Raw genomic sequence first — 12,576 nt, 5'->3', positions numbered from 1 at the left:
AAAGGGTGCAATAGCTTTTCATGCTTCCTCAAAAATATTAAAAACATTTTACTTGCAGATTACACAAGGATCTCTTCAGGTGGTACAATAACCTCCCAACTTTTTAACCTAACATGCAACCTAGCGACCTGCTGATTTCACAAAATCCCCCCAGCTGGTGCAATAACCTGCTGTGCTATTTTACCAGAATGCAAACCTGTGGTCTGCAGCTTATACTAAGATCCCTGAAGCAGGTGCAATAACCTGGTACTATCTGCTGCTAATAATATACACAAAAAGAAGGGGGAGGAGGAACAGCCCTTACTCCGACCTCCTCTGGATAAACCTGAATACACGAAAAGAAGTAAGGACTTGATAATAGCAAAATTTTAAGAAGAAGTACAAAGTGTAGCAAAGTACAGTGCTTTGTAAAAACTGCCCTCACCCACAACAAGTTGTGGCATGCTTCATCACAGGGCTGCTGCGACGCCTCTGCTCAGACCAACGCTAGAGGCAGAGCAATAGGGTGGGGAAGACAGTAACAAACATATAGAAAAGGAACAAGGATCCAAAAAAGGATGAGTGCAGAGAAAATGATTACAACTAACTAAGGGATATCCACATAATAATGTTATTCCCGGATGCCCTTGTTAGGGTTAAAAGGTAAAGACTACCAAAGGATGGTGGTGAGGAGAGTGAATTAAGCACCCATCACCCCTCTGTTCTGCCTAAAAGTCGACATGTTTCTGCCGGATATGGTTCCTCTCCTGGCTTTCGTCAGGACTGTCGGATGCCTATACTACAGCCCTTCCTATGAAATACAATTTGTATGATTGGTTACTCCACCTGTAACTAATTGGAAAGGTGGGTTCCATAATCACACTCCTTGGAACCGAGTTTCAAGGGTGGTGCACCTTAGAGCAAGTGTCCATCCTGGTGCCGTGTAGGTACTTTGCTTCACTATCTGCTGCTAGCCCGCGGATTATACAAATCTCTCTGTCTCATTCCAGAAAGAGCAAGCATTTCTTTCGACCAATAAAGAACGTAAGCAAAGGGAATTTAGGTCCGAAACAAACCCCTCCGTTGAATGTTTTACGAGCGTCTAAATCCATAGATGCAACATTTCTGCACAGTTTGACCAGTGGCTGCAACGGAATCATGCGACAGCAGCGCTGTCCAAAACCCCGGAAGTGTCCACCACAGTAACAACACCCAACTTCACACACCCCTCCACGCCACGCTGTGCGTGCCCTCGTCGCACCGCCCGCAGGCGCGCACAGCAGGCCTCTGTAATCACGCACATGTGCTGCACGCCTGGGTGAGTGGCACGCGGCCTACTGCCGGCACTGCCAGATGGAGAGGGATGACTGCCCGGGGCGCACGTGACCTCACTAGGCTGATTAAACGCGTGCTGCTGCCTCCCACAGCTGTCCAGTGCTGGGGCATCCTCGCTGCGTCCGTGCATCGGTCTGCTCCCCTCAGGAGCCTAACTTTATGTTAACCCCACATCTGCGTGCATTATTTTTGTGAACAATCGGTGCTATGCGTAGTCTTGTGCGCGAGATACTCTTTTTAAGACCGGGGCCTAGAGTTGTGGGCCTCGCTATCATCTAGAACTTGGGTACCAGGAGCCCTTCCGTGGGCATGGAGACGGAAGGGGCGCGCCGAGCATGCGAGCGGGGTCAAAGGGCAGGGCTGTGGATTGTACAGGCCCTGCTATTGAGCGCCTGTGAACTTTAAACCTGAAGGCCACTTTCGAGATTTGCACGGAAACAACGAGGAGGGAGGAGTGGGGCCCTCCCGGACCTCACACGCTCTTGGCCACTGCAGGATGTACTGGTCATGCATGGGCCCCTTGCCCATGCGGTTTGCAGAGAGAAGACTTGTGTGCATGCAGCTTAGATACAGGAGGTTCAGGCCACCCTAGAGCAGTATACTGAGGACCCCGCTGCACGCGCATATTGAAAGCTCCGGGAGAAGCACATACTGAGAGGACCAAATGCACGTGTGGGATGGGAGCATGGCTGAAGGCCCAAACAGGGAGCACCGCACATGGTAAAGCACTGCCACGTGCACATACCGGGAGCTCCATCACATGTACATACTGGGAGGACTGCCACATGCAGGGAGCACCCCGAACATAACAGAAAGGAAAACCATAGCACTCAAAACGAAGTGTTCGAGCAATGAATAATAGTCCAAACAGCAAGGGCTTGTGTTAGACAGAAGAGTTTTCTCTAAAGTAGGAAAACGTTTTTTGAGTATCACTCAGGATAATCTTGTGCCACAAATCATTATTCTGCAGTTTCAATACATTTTTTTTTTTTTGCAGAGTTTTATATAGCGCGAACTAGACCCGAATCCAATCAGGTATCAGAGCGCTTTACATAGCACCAGCTACGTTACATGAGGACACACGTTAGGCACGGGGAGATTAAGTGATTTGCCCAGAATCACAGGATGTTCGGCGTCATTACCGAGACTTGAACCCAGTTCCCCAGGTCCGAGGTCGAGCGCCCTAGCCGTTAGGCCAACTCCTCCCCCCACATTGATGACAGCCGACACGTGTTTCGTCACACAGTGACTTTTTCAAGGCTTAAATGTTTAAATTTCTTGATGCTTGGAAAGTATGCCAAACAATTCTATACTCCGTTTCAGAGTGGCCCTTCCAATGGTGGCCGTGTCTTGTTCAAGATGCCAACGGATGTGTATCACAAAATGAGTCAAGTCGGTACGTGTTCTCTATTGGATAGAAAGTTCTCTTGTACGAGTCCACAGGTGGCTCCTAAGTATTCGGGTAAAGTACTGTAGTATGACCATGAGTCAAAGTCGGGGATGTGATCGTAATCAAAAGTCAAAAACGTGGACCTTGATAAGTCCCTATCTGTGTCCAGCACGAGATCCTCCAGTAGGTCTCGTCTCGACTTGAATACTGTTGTGATTCCCATCCGTTGGCATCTTGAACAACACAGGGCCACCATTGGAAGGGCCACTCTGAAAAAGAGTAGAGAATTGGTCGGTATACTTTCAGCATCAAGTAATTTAAACATTTAAGCCTTGAAAAAGTCACTGTGTGACGAAACACGTGTCGGTTGTCATCAATATATTGAATCTGGAGAATAATGATTTGTGGAGCAAGATTATACTGAGTGATAAGGTTTTTCTACATTAAAGAAACCTTTTCTGCCTAACACAAGTCTTTACTGTTAGGACTATTATTTCTCGAACGTTTCGCTTTGGGGCTATGGTTTTCCTTTCTGTTTTAAAGCACATTGGGTCCTTGGTCCAATGTGAACTCACACCTTTGGTAGTAGGGTGTGGGATTACCTTTTAAGCACCACCTCAAAGGGATTTAATATATACCTGCAGTGACTACTGTAAACCTACTACATTATGTACTGAGAATATGAGGTGCGAATTCTGTCCACTACTACCCCTTCATTTTGTATTGTAAGCACCCCAAACTTGGACACACGCATAGCACCGCCACACGCACATGCTGCACCACCACAGGCTCGTACTGGGAGCACGGCCACTTGTACCTGTAGGGAGCACATCCACAGGCACGTGCAGGGGGAAACACCACAGGCACATACTGGTAGCATAACAGCATGCTCATTACTGCAGCACCGCCACGTGAGCATGCTGAAGTGACGCCTGCTCGGCTACTGCTAGACAAGGAACCCACAGTACTGGTGAACTGCTAAAAGGGGTGCCCACTAAAACTACAGGGATTCATAGCAGACGTGGCCTGGGACACATACAGGCTTGTGCAACAAACAAGAAGCGGATGACATCCAACGACTGTAAATCGAGACTTGTCGTGCACGCTCTTTCCATGTCACGCATAGATGCATAGTGTGTGTAAGTCCTTGTCTTCGGCTGCATGCCTACAGGCATGCCCCTGACTCTATGGTCTCAGCAGCTGCTCTGCTGCTGACCTTCGGTACAGTGCACTGATGATCGGACACACCGTGGACACAAAGCCAGCCAATGTCGGCAAAAAAATGCACACCCTGGCCTTTTAGGGCCAGTCCTTCTGGCGGTGTCCTGTCTCCACCGAACCACGAGACAGGCACCGCTTCTCTTAAACAACCCGGTTTCAGGCCAGTAGTGTCTGCTTCATTTAAACACTGAACGGCGCCTTTGGGTTCACCCCGTCTTCTCGAAGGAAGCTCGCGTACCACAGCAGCGAGGGCAATCTATTGCAGGAGCTCACCTGTACATGGTCCTGAGTGTGCATGACAGGTAAACAAACTGAAGGGGCGCCACCTGCTACCATCACACCTGGATGGATTCACGTCACAGTGACTCGCGTGGCCCCCCTCACTACCACTGTACGGATAATCCTGCCTCGCTAACTGGTGGCGATCGTCGCCGTGTGGAAAGCATGCCGAGGGCAGCACGGTGTCTGTGGACAGCAGCTGAGAGTGAGTGAGCGTGCATGAGAGCGGGCGGACAGCTCCAGCTCGAGCCTGCCACTGCACGGCGAGGAATGTGCTCGCAGCCTGATGTATCAGGCATAAGAAGCTCTTCTCGACCAGCCCAGTCTGGAGGAAAGGTAACCGGCACGGGCGGGGGTAGATGAGACGAGTAGGCGAGCTGATCAGAGAGGGATGGGGAAACCCGTGAGAAGGGGCGCAGTGCACATGCACACATATGTTCCGCCGTACACCACTGGCTTGCTTACTGGATATGACCTGATAAGAGCTGTGCATCGCACGCTTACTGCACATGCCCACGTGTGAACAACAGTGCACCGCAGGCTCGATGCCCATATATACACAACCACACACTGGTGCACCGTAATCTAACAGTGCATGCACACATGCGCAACGGCTGTGCAGCACAGCGGACTCACTGTACTACACATCCCACATGTGTGCACCGCAAATTCGATGCCCACATCCCACAGCGGCGCACCGCGAGCTAACAGCGCATGGACACATACGCACGGCTATGCACAGCGGACTCTATATACTACACATGTCCCACGCTACGCATACATTTACAAACATATATGTGCATGCCAGGCTCGCTGAACATACACATAATTAATTGGGGCCTGGAGCAGCATACTGCCCCGCGTAAAGCGCTTCAACACCTCGTCGGTAGTAGTAATAAGCGCTATATAAGTAACATTAAAAGGTAATACAATACAATACATATTACACGGCTGTACAGGCTCATTGTATTACACACGCATGCACATGCCACAGCCATACACCCCTCGCTCGCTGGTCATATATGTAAAACAGGAGTGGACACCGCTGATTTGAGGTACCGGCCTCAGCAGGGGGTTCTTTGTTACAATACAGGACTCATTCATCTGAAAACCACTCACCCATCTGACAGAGGAGGAAGAGCTGCAAGCCGCCGAGGAGGCAGCGCCGGATTAGCATGTTCAGCTCGTCCTCGGTGTCTCGCCTCTGTCAACAGCTGTGCTCCCCAAATTGCAGCCCGTACCCCTTCCTCCGACCGCGGCTCGTCCTGCGCCAGACGCTGCACCGGGCGACGAAAGGCGCGTTTTCGGCAGCGCAGCTTGAAAGCAGGCTGGCCCCGTACCTCTTAAGCCACACCCGCTGCCTCCATAGCTCAGCCCCATTCACTTCAAGCCTTTTTGGCATGCCCGCTGACCACGCCCCCTTCACGCACACCCACCCCTTCCCAACCTGTCCTGTACAGCCTGCCACGCCCCCTTACCCTACCACTGGGGCTCTCGGCAAAGACATTCCTTCATGCACACGAAGCACCGATGTCGCCCAGCATGTCCTGCACAGTTACGCTCCCTAGGATGCAGCTAAAGGTCGATGCACCCGCTTCTTCGCGTGCCTAGCCACGCCCCTCACCTGAGGCACCCCTGCATAGACAATCCTTGTCAAGCACGCAGACACCTGTGGCGTCTAGAACCAGAGACTTCAACCTTTTCTGTAATACGAGCTACCTATGATCAAAAGGAAAGTCATCCTGAGATACTGACAGTATTAGTGTTGTAATAGTGACATCAAAACGAATACATTAGTAGCCAAAGCATTCAAAAAACATACTAGCCATAATAACCTCAGTGCATCAGGTAGGGTAGCCAGCAGTAACATTGAAAATGCTTTTGTCTGTTTGGAATGCCTATACATAGGTAATACATAATAGCAAAGTATGTTATTAGTAAACTCTAAATATGTTTTTAGAATTCAACCACATTTCTCCCAAAAATATCTTATGAGTTCTGAAAGTACACACATTTTCATCTTGAATGTGCTATTTTCAGTTTTGATCCATATATATTAATTCAAACACCTAAAGCTTCGTTGGCTGGCCTGGACACAGCAGAGATACTTACAAGCGGCCTGAAGATTGCAAGATAAAATATAGCAATATGTAGCCAAAAACCCCCATCTAAAATAAATCTGCCTGTCTCAATGTTCCCATGAGGCACAGGGTCAAGACTGATTTGCATATGGCCATGTCTGAACTGGGGTGGCGCGGTGAGCAAAATAACGATGGATTAAACCCAGATCGGTGACTGGGGGTGAATGTTTTGCCAATGTGCAACATTCCATCCATCATCTTGTGTGTTTTGCTGTCTCAATGAGTAGCACCTTTTTGCTAGTACCACACACTGCTCTGCTGGTATTAACAGTCCTAGTGAATGCAAAACATATTGGACCCCTAGTGATGAGCATAAATGGCTGCATTACTGCATGATGGGGAGGTGCAACCTATGGCATGTGTAGTGTGCATTGGTAACCATAACTGGGGAATTTCAGTGGTTTTTCTCGTTTGAGTCAGAACCATAACTCAGAACTGTGTTTTTTTCAGTAAATTTCACAGTTTTTTATTTAATGATATACTTTTCAAACCCCCACTGCACATGACCTGTGGTTATGAGCACCAGATGTAGGCCGCAGGGACTAATTCGATATGGGTAACCAATCCTTTGGTTTTGCACTGTGAAGTGTTCATCATAGGGCCTGGCCTGCAGCCAAACCGTGCACCTCAACCCCTGCCAGCATGCAACACCCATTGCACAAGGCATTCACCCTATGCCCAACTCCCTCCTGCCAGCTTATCCCCGCAGTTGTTGACGGCTTTAAGGGTCTGTGGCCAGGCCACACCCCCAACCCTCCGCAACAGTCTTGTGCTTTCCGTGGTATTTGGACAAAATATCAAGTTATAAATATCGGGAGACAGAAATATCAGGCCAAAAAAATATCATGATGCAGAAATGTCATTGTCAAAAATATCTGTTTTTTCAGGTAAGTAGTATCGGTGTTAAAAATATTGTTGTTAATATCGTTCCAATAATATAAATGTAAAGATAATAGTTTTTAAATATAACGTCTTTTAGGTCATATATTAATTTTATGTGTGATTATAGTTTGTATAATTGTTCATAATATTTTAAAATATAGTTTGTAATTTTAAGTGATTTAGATTTTTTTGTTTAATTGCTAATAGTATTATATAGTATCATAGCGGGTTGCTAGGTTTGAGGGGGATAGGGTGGGAAGCTAATTAAGTAATACTTAATTATTAGTAATTGACTTGATTATTAATTATGTAAGTTGTGTAATAATTAAAAAATGTTTTATTTTAGGTGCAGGCTGCTGTATTTGTAGAAGTTTAGGGTGGGAAGTTAATTAAGTAAAAATTAACAATGAATTATTAATTTAGTAATTATTTATTTATTTATTAATTATGTAAATTCCGTGCTAATTACATTTTTTAGATATATTTTAGGTGCTGCCTGCAAGGTTTGCAGGGGTAAAGGGTGGGAAGCTAACTAAGTTCAAATTAATTAACAATTAATTTATTATTAATGATTACATTGATTATTAATTATGTAAATTGTGTAATAACTTTATATTTTAATTATATTTTAGGTGTGGGATGTAGGGCTTGTAGGGATATAGGGTGGGAAGTTAAGTAATAATTGAGTAACAATTATTTATTTATTAATAATTATTTAATTGATAATTAATTATATACATTATGTGATACTGATTTATTTTAGTTATATTTTAGTTGCGGGTTACTAGGCTTATAGGGGGTTTAAGATGGGATGTTAGTTAAGTAATAATTAACTAACAAATACTTATTCATTGTTAATTAATTAATTAATTGATGATCAATTATGTAAATTGTGTTATATCTATTTATTTTAGTTATATTGTAAGTATGGGCTGCCAGGTTTGTAGGGGTGGAGTTTGGGAAGTTAATTAATTTATACATAAATAACAATTAATTTTAATTGATAATTAAATATTAAATTGTTTAATAATCATGTCAATTGTTTAATTGATATATATATATTATATATATATATACATACATATATATATTTCGAAAGTTCCTCGTACCACAAGGATGACGACGCCGTGTTCTGGTCAAAAAACTTTATTGCAATCGGCTGGTAGGACGCGTTTCGCCTGGCTAGCAGGCTTGTTCACCAACGACTTGCCCGTTTCTTTAGCCATTTTAAATAAAGTGTTCACAAACGTGTCACATGACTAAGACTACTAACAGAGTGTATTGGAAGAAAGACTCGTAGTTTTTCATCATGGCATACATGCACTCAATATTACGATCGTCACATGCAATTGGATATCAGTTTAGGTAAACAAATAAATGCTTGCTCCTTAATACATTTCAATACATAATTAGGAAAGCATAATATCATTATTTATAAAAAAGTAATATATCTTCTAAAACTCATTAGAATAGAAGAAGTCCTTTTGGCATTAAGCCCCAGTGGGCCGTTAATTCAGTGCATATCTTCAGAATAAGTTGCAGGTGAATTTCATCCTCTTTTTATACCCCCAGTGGGGCTAATACTACAATGTAGTCCCAAGTACATTCATGATTCATCTTAAAAATTGTGATTATGTATCTAATGTGTAACAAATATATAAACAAAAAATAAAAAATCCCTTTCTTTAGAAAAGATACAGTTAAAAAACGGGGCAGAGAGATTGCCTATTAAATGTTTGTTTCTCGTCTCCAGCGCTGACACAAAATTTAATCATAAGTGTGTCACTAAATCTTCCTCAATATTCAGTCCTCCAGGGGACCGTGTATTGAGCTCTAAAATGTAGCAAGACTCAAGTTTACGCAACTTTTTTTCTCTATTACCTCCTCGTTGGTTTGAAGGAATACAGTCTACCACAAAATAAAATAAACCTTGAGTACTCTTGTTGTGATATGCTGCAAAATGTCGCGCAACAGGGTAGGAATTGTCCCCATTCCGAATAGCTCTGAGATGTTGTAGCACTCTTTTGTGGACTGGATGGATCGTGCTGCCAACGTACCTCAAGCCGCAAGGGCATTGGAGGACGTAGACAGCAAAATCTGTCTTACACGTGAGATGTCCTTTGATTTTTTTCATCCGTTTTGATAGTCCTAATGTGTAAACCTGTGTATTCTTCCCAAAACTACAAGCTTTACATTTGGTGCATTTGGTAAACCCATCTCTGGGTTTGAGCCAATTCGTGGACTGTTTTTTGGGACGCTTCATAACATTGCTCACCAGCATTTGTCTGAAGGACCGAGCCCTTCTAAATGTTATTGCTGGTCTCCTCTGAGTTAGTTTACTGAGGATCGGATCGTTTCTAATCAAATGCCAATGTTTGGTGAGAATGCTTCTGATTTGGCCATGCTTGCGATTATAAGTTGTGATCATTCTTGGTTGATTCTTTTCTGAATTAGATGTTTTACTTTTACTGGGTCTAAAAAGGATATCTTCCCTCGAAGATTCCCTTGCCTTTTTAGTTGCTGTTTGGAGATTAACTTTAGTATATCCTCTGGCTCGAAATCTCGAGCTGAGTTTGGTTAGCTCTTTCTCCAATACTGCTTCTTCACTACAGTTCCGCATCGTTCTTAGGCATTCTCCGTATGGGATGCTTTTAATCAGATTCTGAGGATGGAAACTTTCTGCATGCAGGAGGGTGTTCCCTGCAGTGGGCTTCCTGTATAGTTTTGTCTGGAGTTTGGAATTGTTAACATAGATGGAGAGGTCTAGAAAATCTACTGATGAATTGCTGATGGCACTGGTGAACTTAAGATTTAAATTGTTCACCTGCAGTTTTTTAATAAAGTTTATTGCTGACTCCTCCGTTCCTTTCCAAACTACAAACAGGTCGTCGATGAATCGACTCCAGTGTAGTACATTTTCCTCCCATTCAGTGTGGTGTGCGACCTGGACCACCTGCTCCTCCCACCAGCCCATATGCAAATTGGCATAGCTGGGGGCGAAGCAGGTGCCCATCGCTGTCCCGCAGATTTGATGGAAAAGCTCATCATTAAAAAGAAAATAATTGCTTTTCAAGCAGGTAGACACCATGCTCAATAGCATCTGGGTGTGGGCCCAAAGTTTGATCGGACGGTTACTCAAGAAATGTTTTATGGTGTTCAGACCATCCTCATGTTTAATGCTGGTGTATAGTGTAGTTACGTCAATCGTCAACAACAGATAGTCATCTTCCCAAGGCAGATCATACATTTTTTTCAGAAAATCTCCTGTGTCCTGAATATAGGATGGTAAAGTTTTTACTATAGGGCATAAGAATGAATCTACAAATTTTGATGTGTTCTCGAAAGCTCCTCCTATTGCGGAAATAATGGGGCGCCCTGGGGGATTATCTAAGCTTTTGTGCACCTTAGGAATCAGATAAAAGACGGGCATAACCGGTTTGTCTATTTTCAGAAACATCCGTTCCTCTGAGGTTAATAAACCTTGGTTATGCCAGTCTTGAAGTTGTTCATTGAACTTAGAGAAACTCAATTGCATCAAAGAATCAGCAACTCTTACATAGTTGCTGCAATTATTAAGTTGTTTGTATGCCTCATTCAGATATCTAGTTCTATCCCATAGGACCACATTCCCTCCTTTATCAGCATTTCTCACAATACAGTTACCATCTGATGTCAATTTAGTAACTAACGCCGAGTACTCTTTTTCATGCTGTGAATAGACTTTATGTTTCACACTTGTACATTTCTCCAAATTCTTAAGATCGTTAATCACTAGTTCATTGAAAATGTCAATAGAGTCCTTGGCAGTCATGGGTATAAATTTGATCATGATCAAGAAGATACCTCTGGGTTCTCTATGAGTCAAGCACTAGTAACTGCCAGAGAACAAGAGGTTGAAATCACTGCAAATGAACCTACCAGCTTTAGACCACCATCCAAATTTATACCCATGACTGCCAAGGACTCTATTGACATTTTTGAGTTTCTCTAAGTTCAATGAACAACTTCAAGACTGGCATAACCAAGGTTTATTAACCTCAGAGGAACGGATGTTTCTGAAAATAGACAAACCGGTTATCCCCGTCTTTTATCTGATTCCTAAGGTGCACAAAAGCTTAGATAATCCCCCAGGGCGCCCCATTATTTCCGCAATAGGAGGAGCTTTCGAGAACACATCAAAATTTGTAGATTCATTCTTATGCCCTATAGTAAAAACTTTACCATCCTATATTCAGGACACAGGAGATGGTCTGAACGCCATAAAACATTTCTTGAGTAACCGTCCGATCAAACTTTGGGCCCACACCCAGATGCTATTGAGCATGGTGTCTACCTGCTTGAAAAGCAATTATTTTCTTTTTAATGATGAGCTTTTCCATCAAATCTGCGGGACAGCGATGGGCACCTGCTTCGCCCCCAGCTATGCCAATTTGCATATGGGCTGGTGGGAGGAGCAGGTGGTCCAGGTCGCACACCACACTGAATGGGAGGAAAATGTACTACACTGGAGTCGATTCATCGACGACCTGTTTGTACTTTGGAAAGGAACGGAGGAGTCAGCAATAAACTTTATTAAAAAACTGCAGGTGAACAATTTAAATCTTAAGTTCACCAGCACCATCAGCAATTCATCAGTAGATTTTCTAGACCTCTCCATCTATGTTAACAATTCCAAACTCCAGACAAAACTATACAGGAAGCCCACTGCAGGGAACACCCTCCTGCATGCAGAAAGTTTCCAGCCTCAGAATCTGATTAAAAGCATCCCATACGGAGAATGCCTAAGAACGATGCGGAACTGTAGTGAAGAAGCAGTATTGGAGAAAGAGCTAACCAAACTCAGCTCGAGATTTCGAGCCAGAGGATATACTAAAGTTAATCTCCAAACAGCAACTAAAAAGGCAAGGGAATCTTCGAGGGAAGATATCCTTTTTAGACCCAGTAAAAGTAAAACATCTAATTCAGAAAAGAATCAACCAAGAATGATCACAACTTACAATCGCAAGCATGGCCAAATCAGAAGCATTCTCACCAAACATTGGCATTTGATTAGAAACAATCCGATCCTCAGTAAACTAACTCAGAGGAGACCAGCAATAACATTTAGAAGGGCTCGGTCCTTCAGACAAATGCTGGTGAGCAATGTTATGAAGCGTCCCAAAAAACAGTCCACGAATTGGCTCAAACCCAGAGATGGGTTTACCAAATGCACAAAATGTAAAGCTTGTAGTTTTGGGAAGAATACACAGGTTTACACATTAGGACTATCAAAACGGATGAAAAAAATCAAAGGACATCTCACGTGTAAGACAGATTTTGCTGTCTACGTCCTCCAATGCCCTTGCGGCT

General features: G+C 43.9%; 1 protein-coding gene across 3 annotated transcripts in view; it reads right to left on the bottom strand.

Moving 5' to 3' along the window:
- The window catches only part of PTPRZ1 (protein tyrosine phosphatase receptor type Z1), a 550,052-nt gene extending 544,514 nt beyond the window's left edge, over positions 1–5,538 (bottom strand). For 2 of the 3 annotated variants that reach the window (XM_085654180.1, XM_085654181.1), the window contains exon 1: positions 5,324–5,538. In XM_085654180.1, the coding sequence (XP_085510306.1) occupies positions 5,324–5,381 (58 nt within the window). In that variant the 5' untranslated portion in view covers positions 5,382–5,538. The remainder of the gene's footprint in view (positions 1–5,323) is intronic. The other variant, XM_085654182.1, reaches the window with a different exon arrangement.
- Positions 5,539–12,576: the final 7,038 nt, after the last annotated feature.

Source organism: Triturus cristatus, chromosome 4_1 (assembly GCF_964204655.1).
Source record: "Triturus cristatus chromosome 4_1, aTriCri1.1, whole genome shotgun sequence".
Taxonomy (NCBI): Eukaryota; Metazoa; Chordata; class Amphibia; order Caudata; family Salamandridae; genus Triturus; species Triturus cristatus.
The sequence above is the reverse complement of the archived record's forward strand: the minus strand, read 5'-3'. Positions and strand labels throughout refer to the sequence as shown.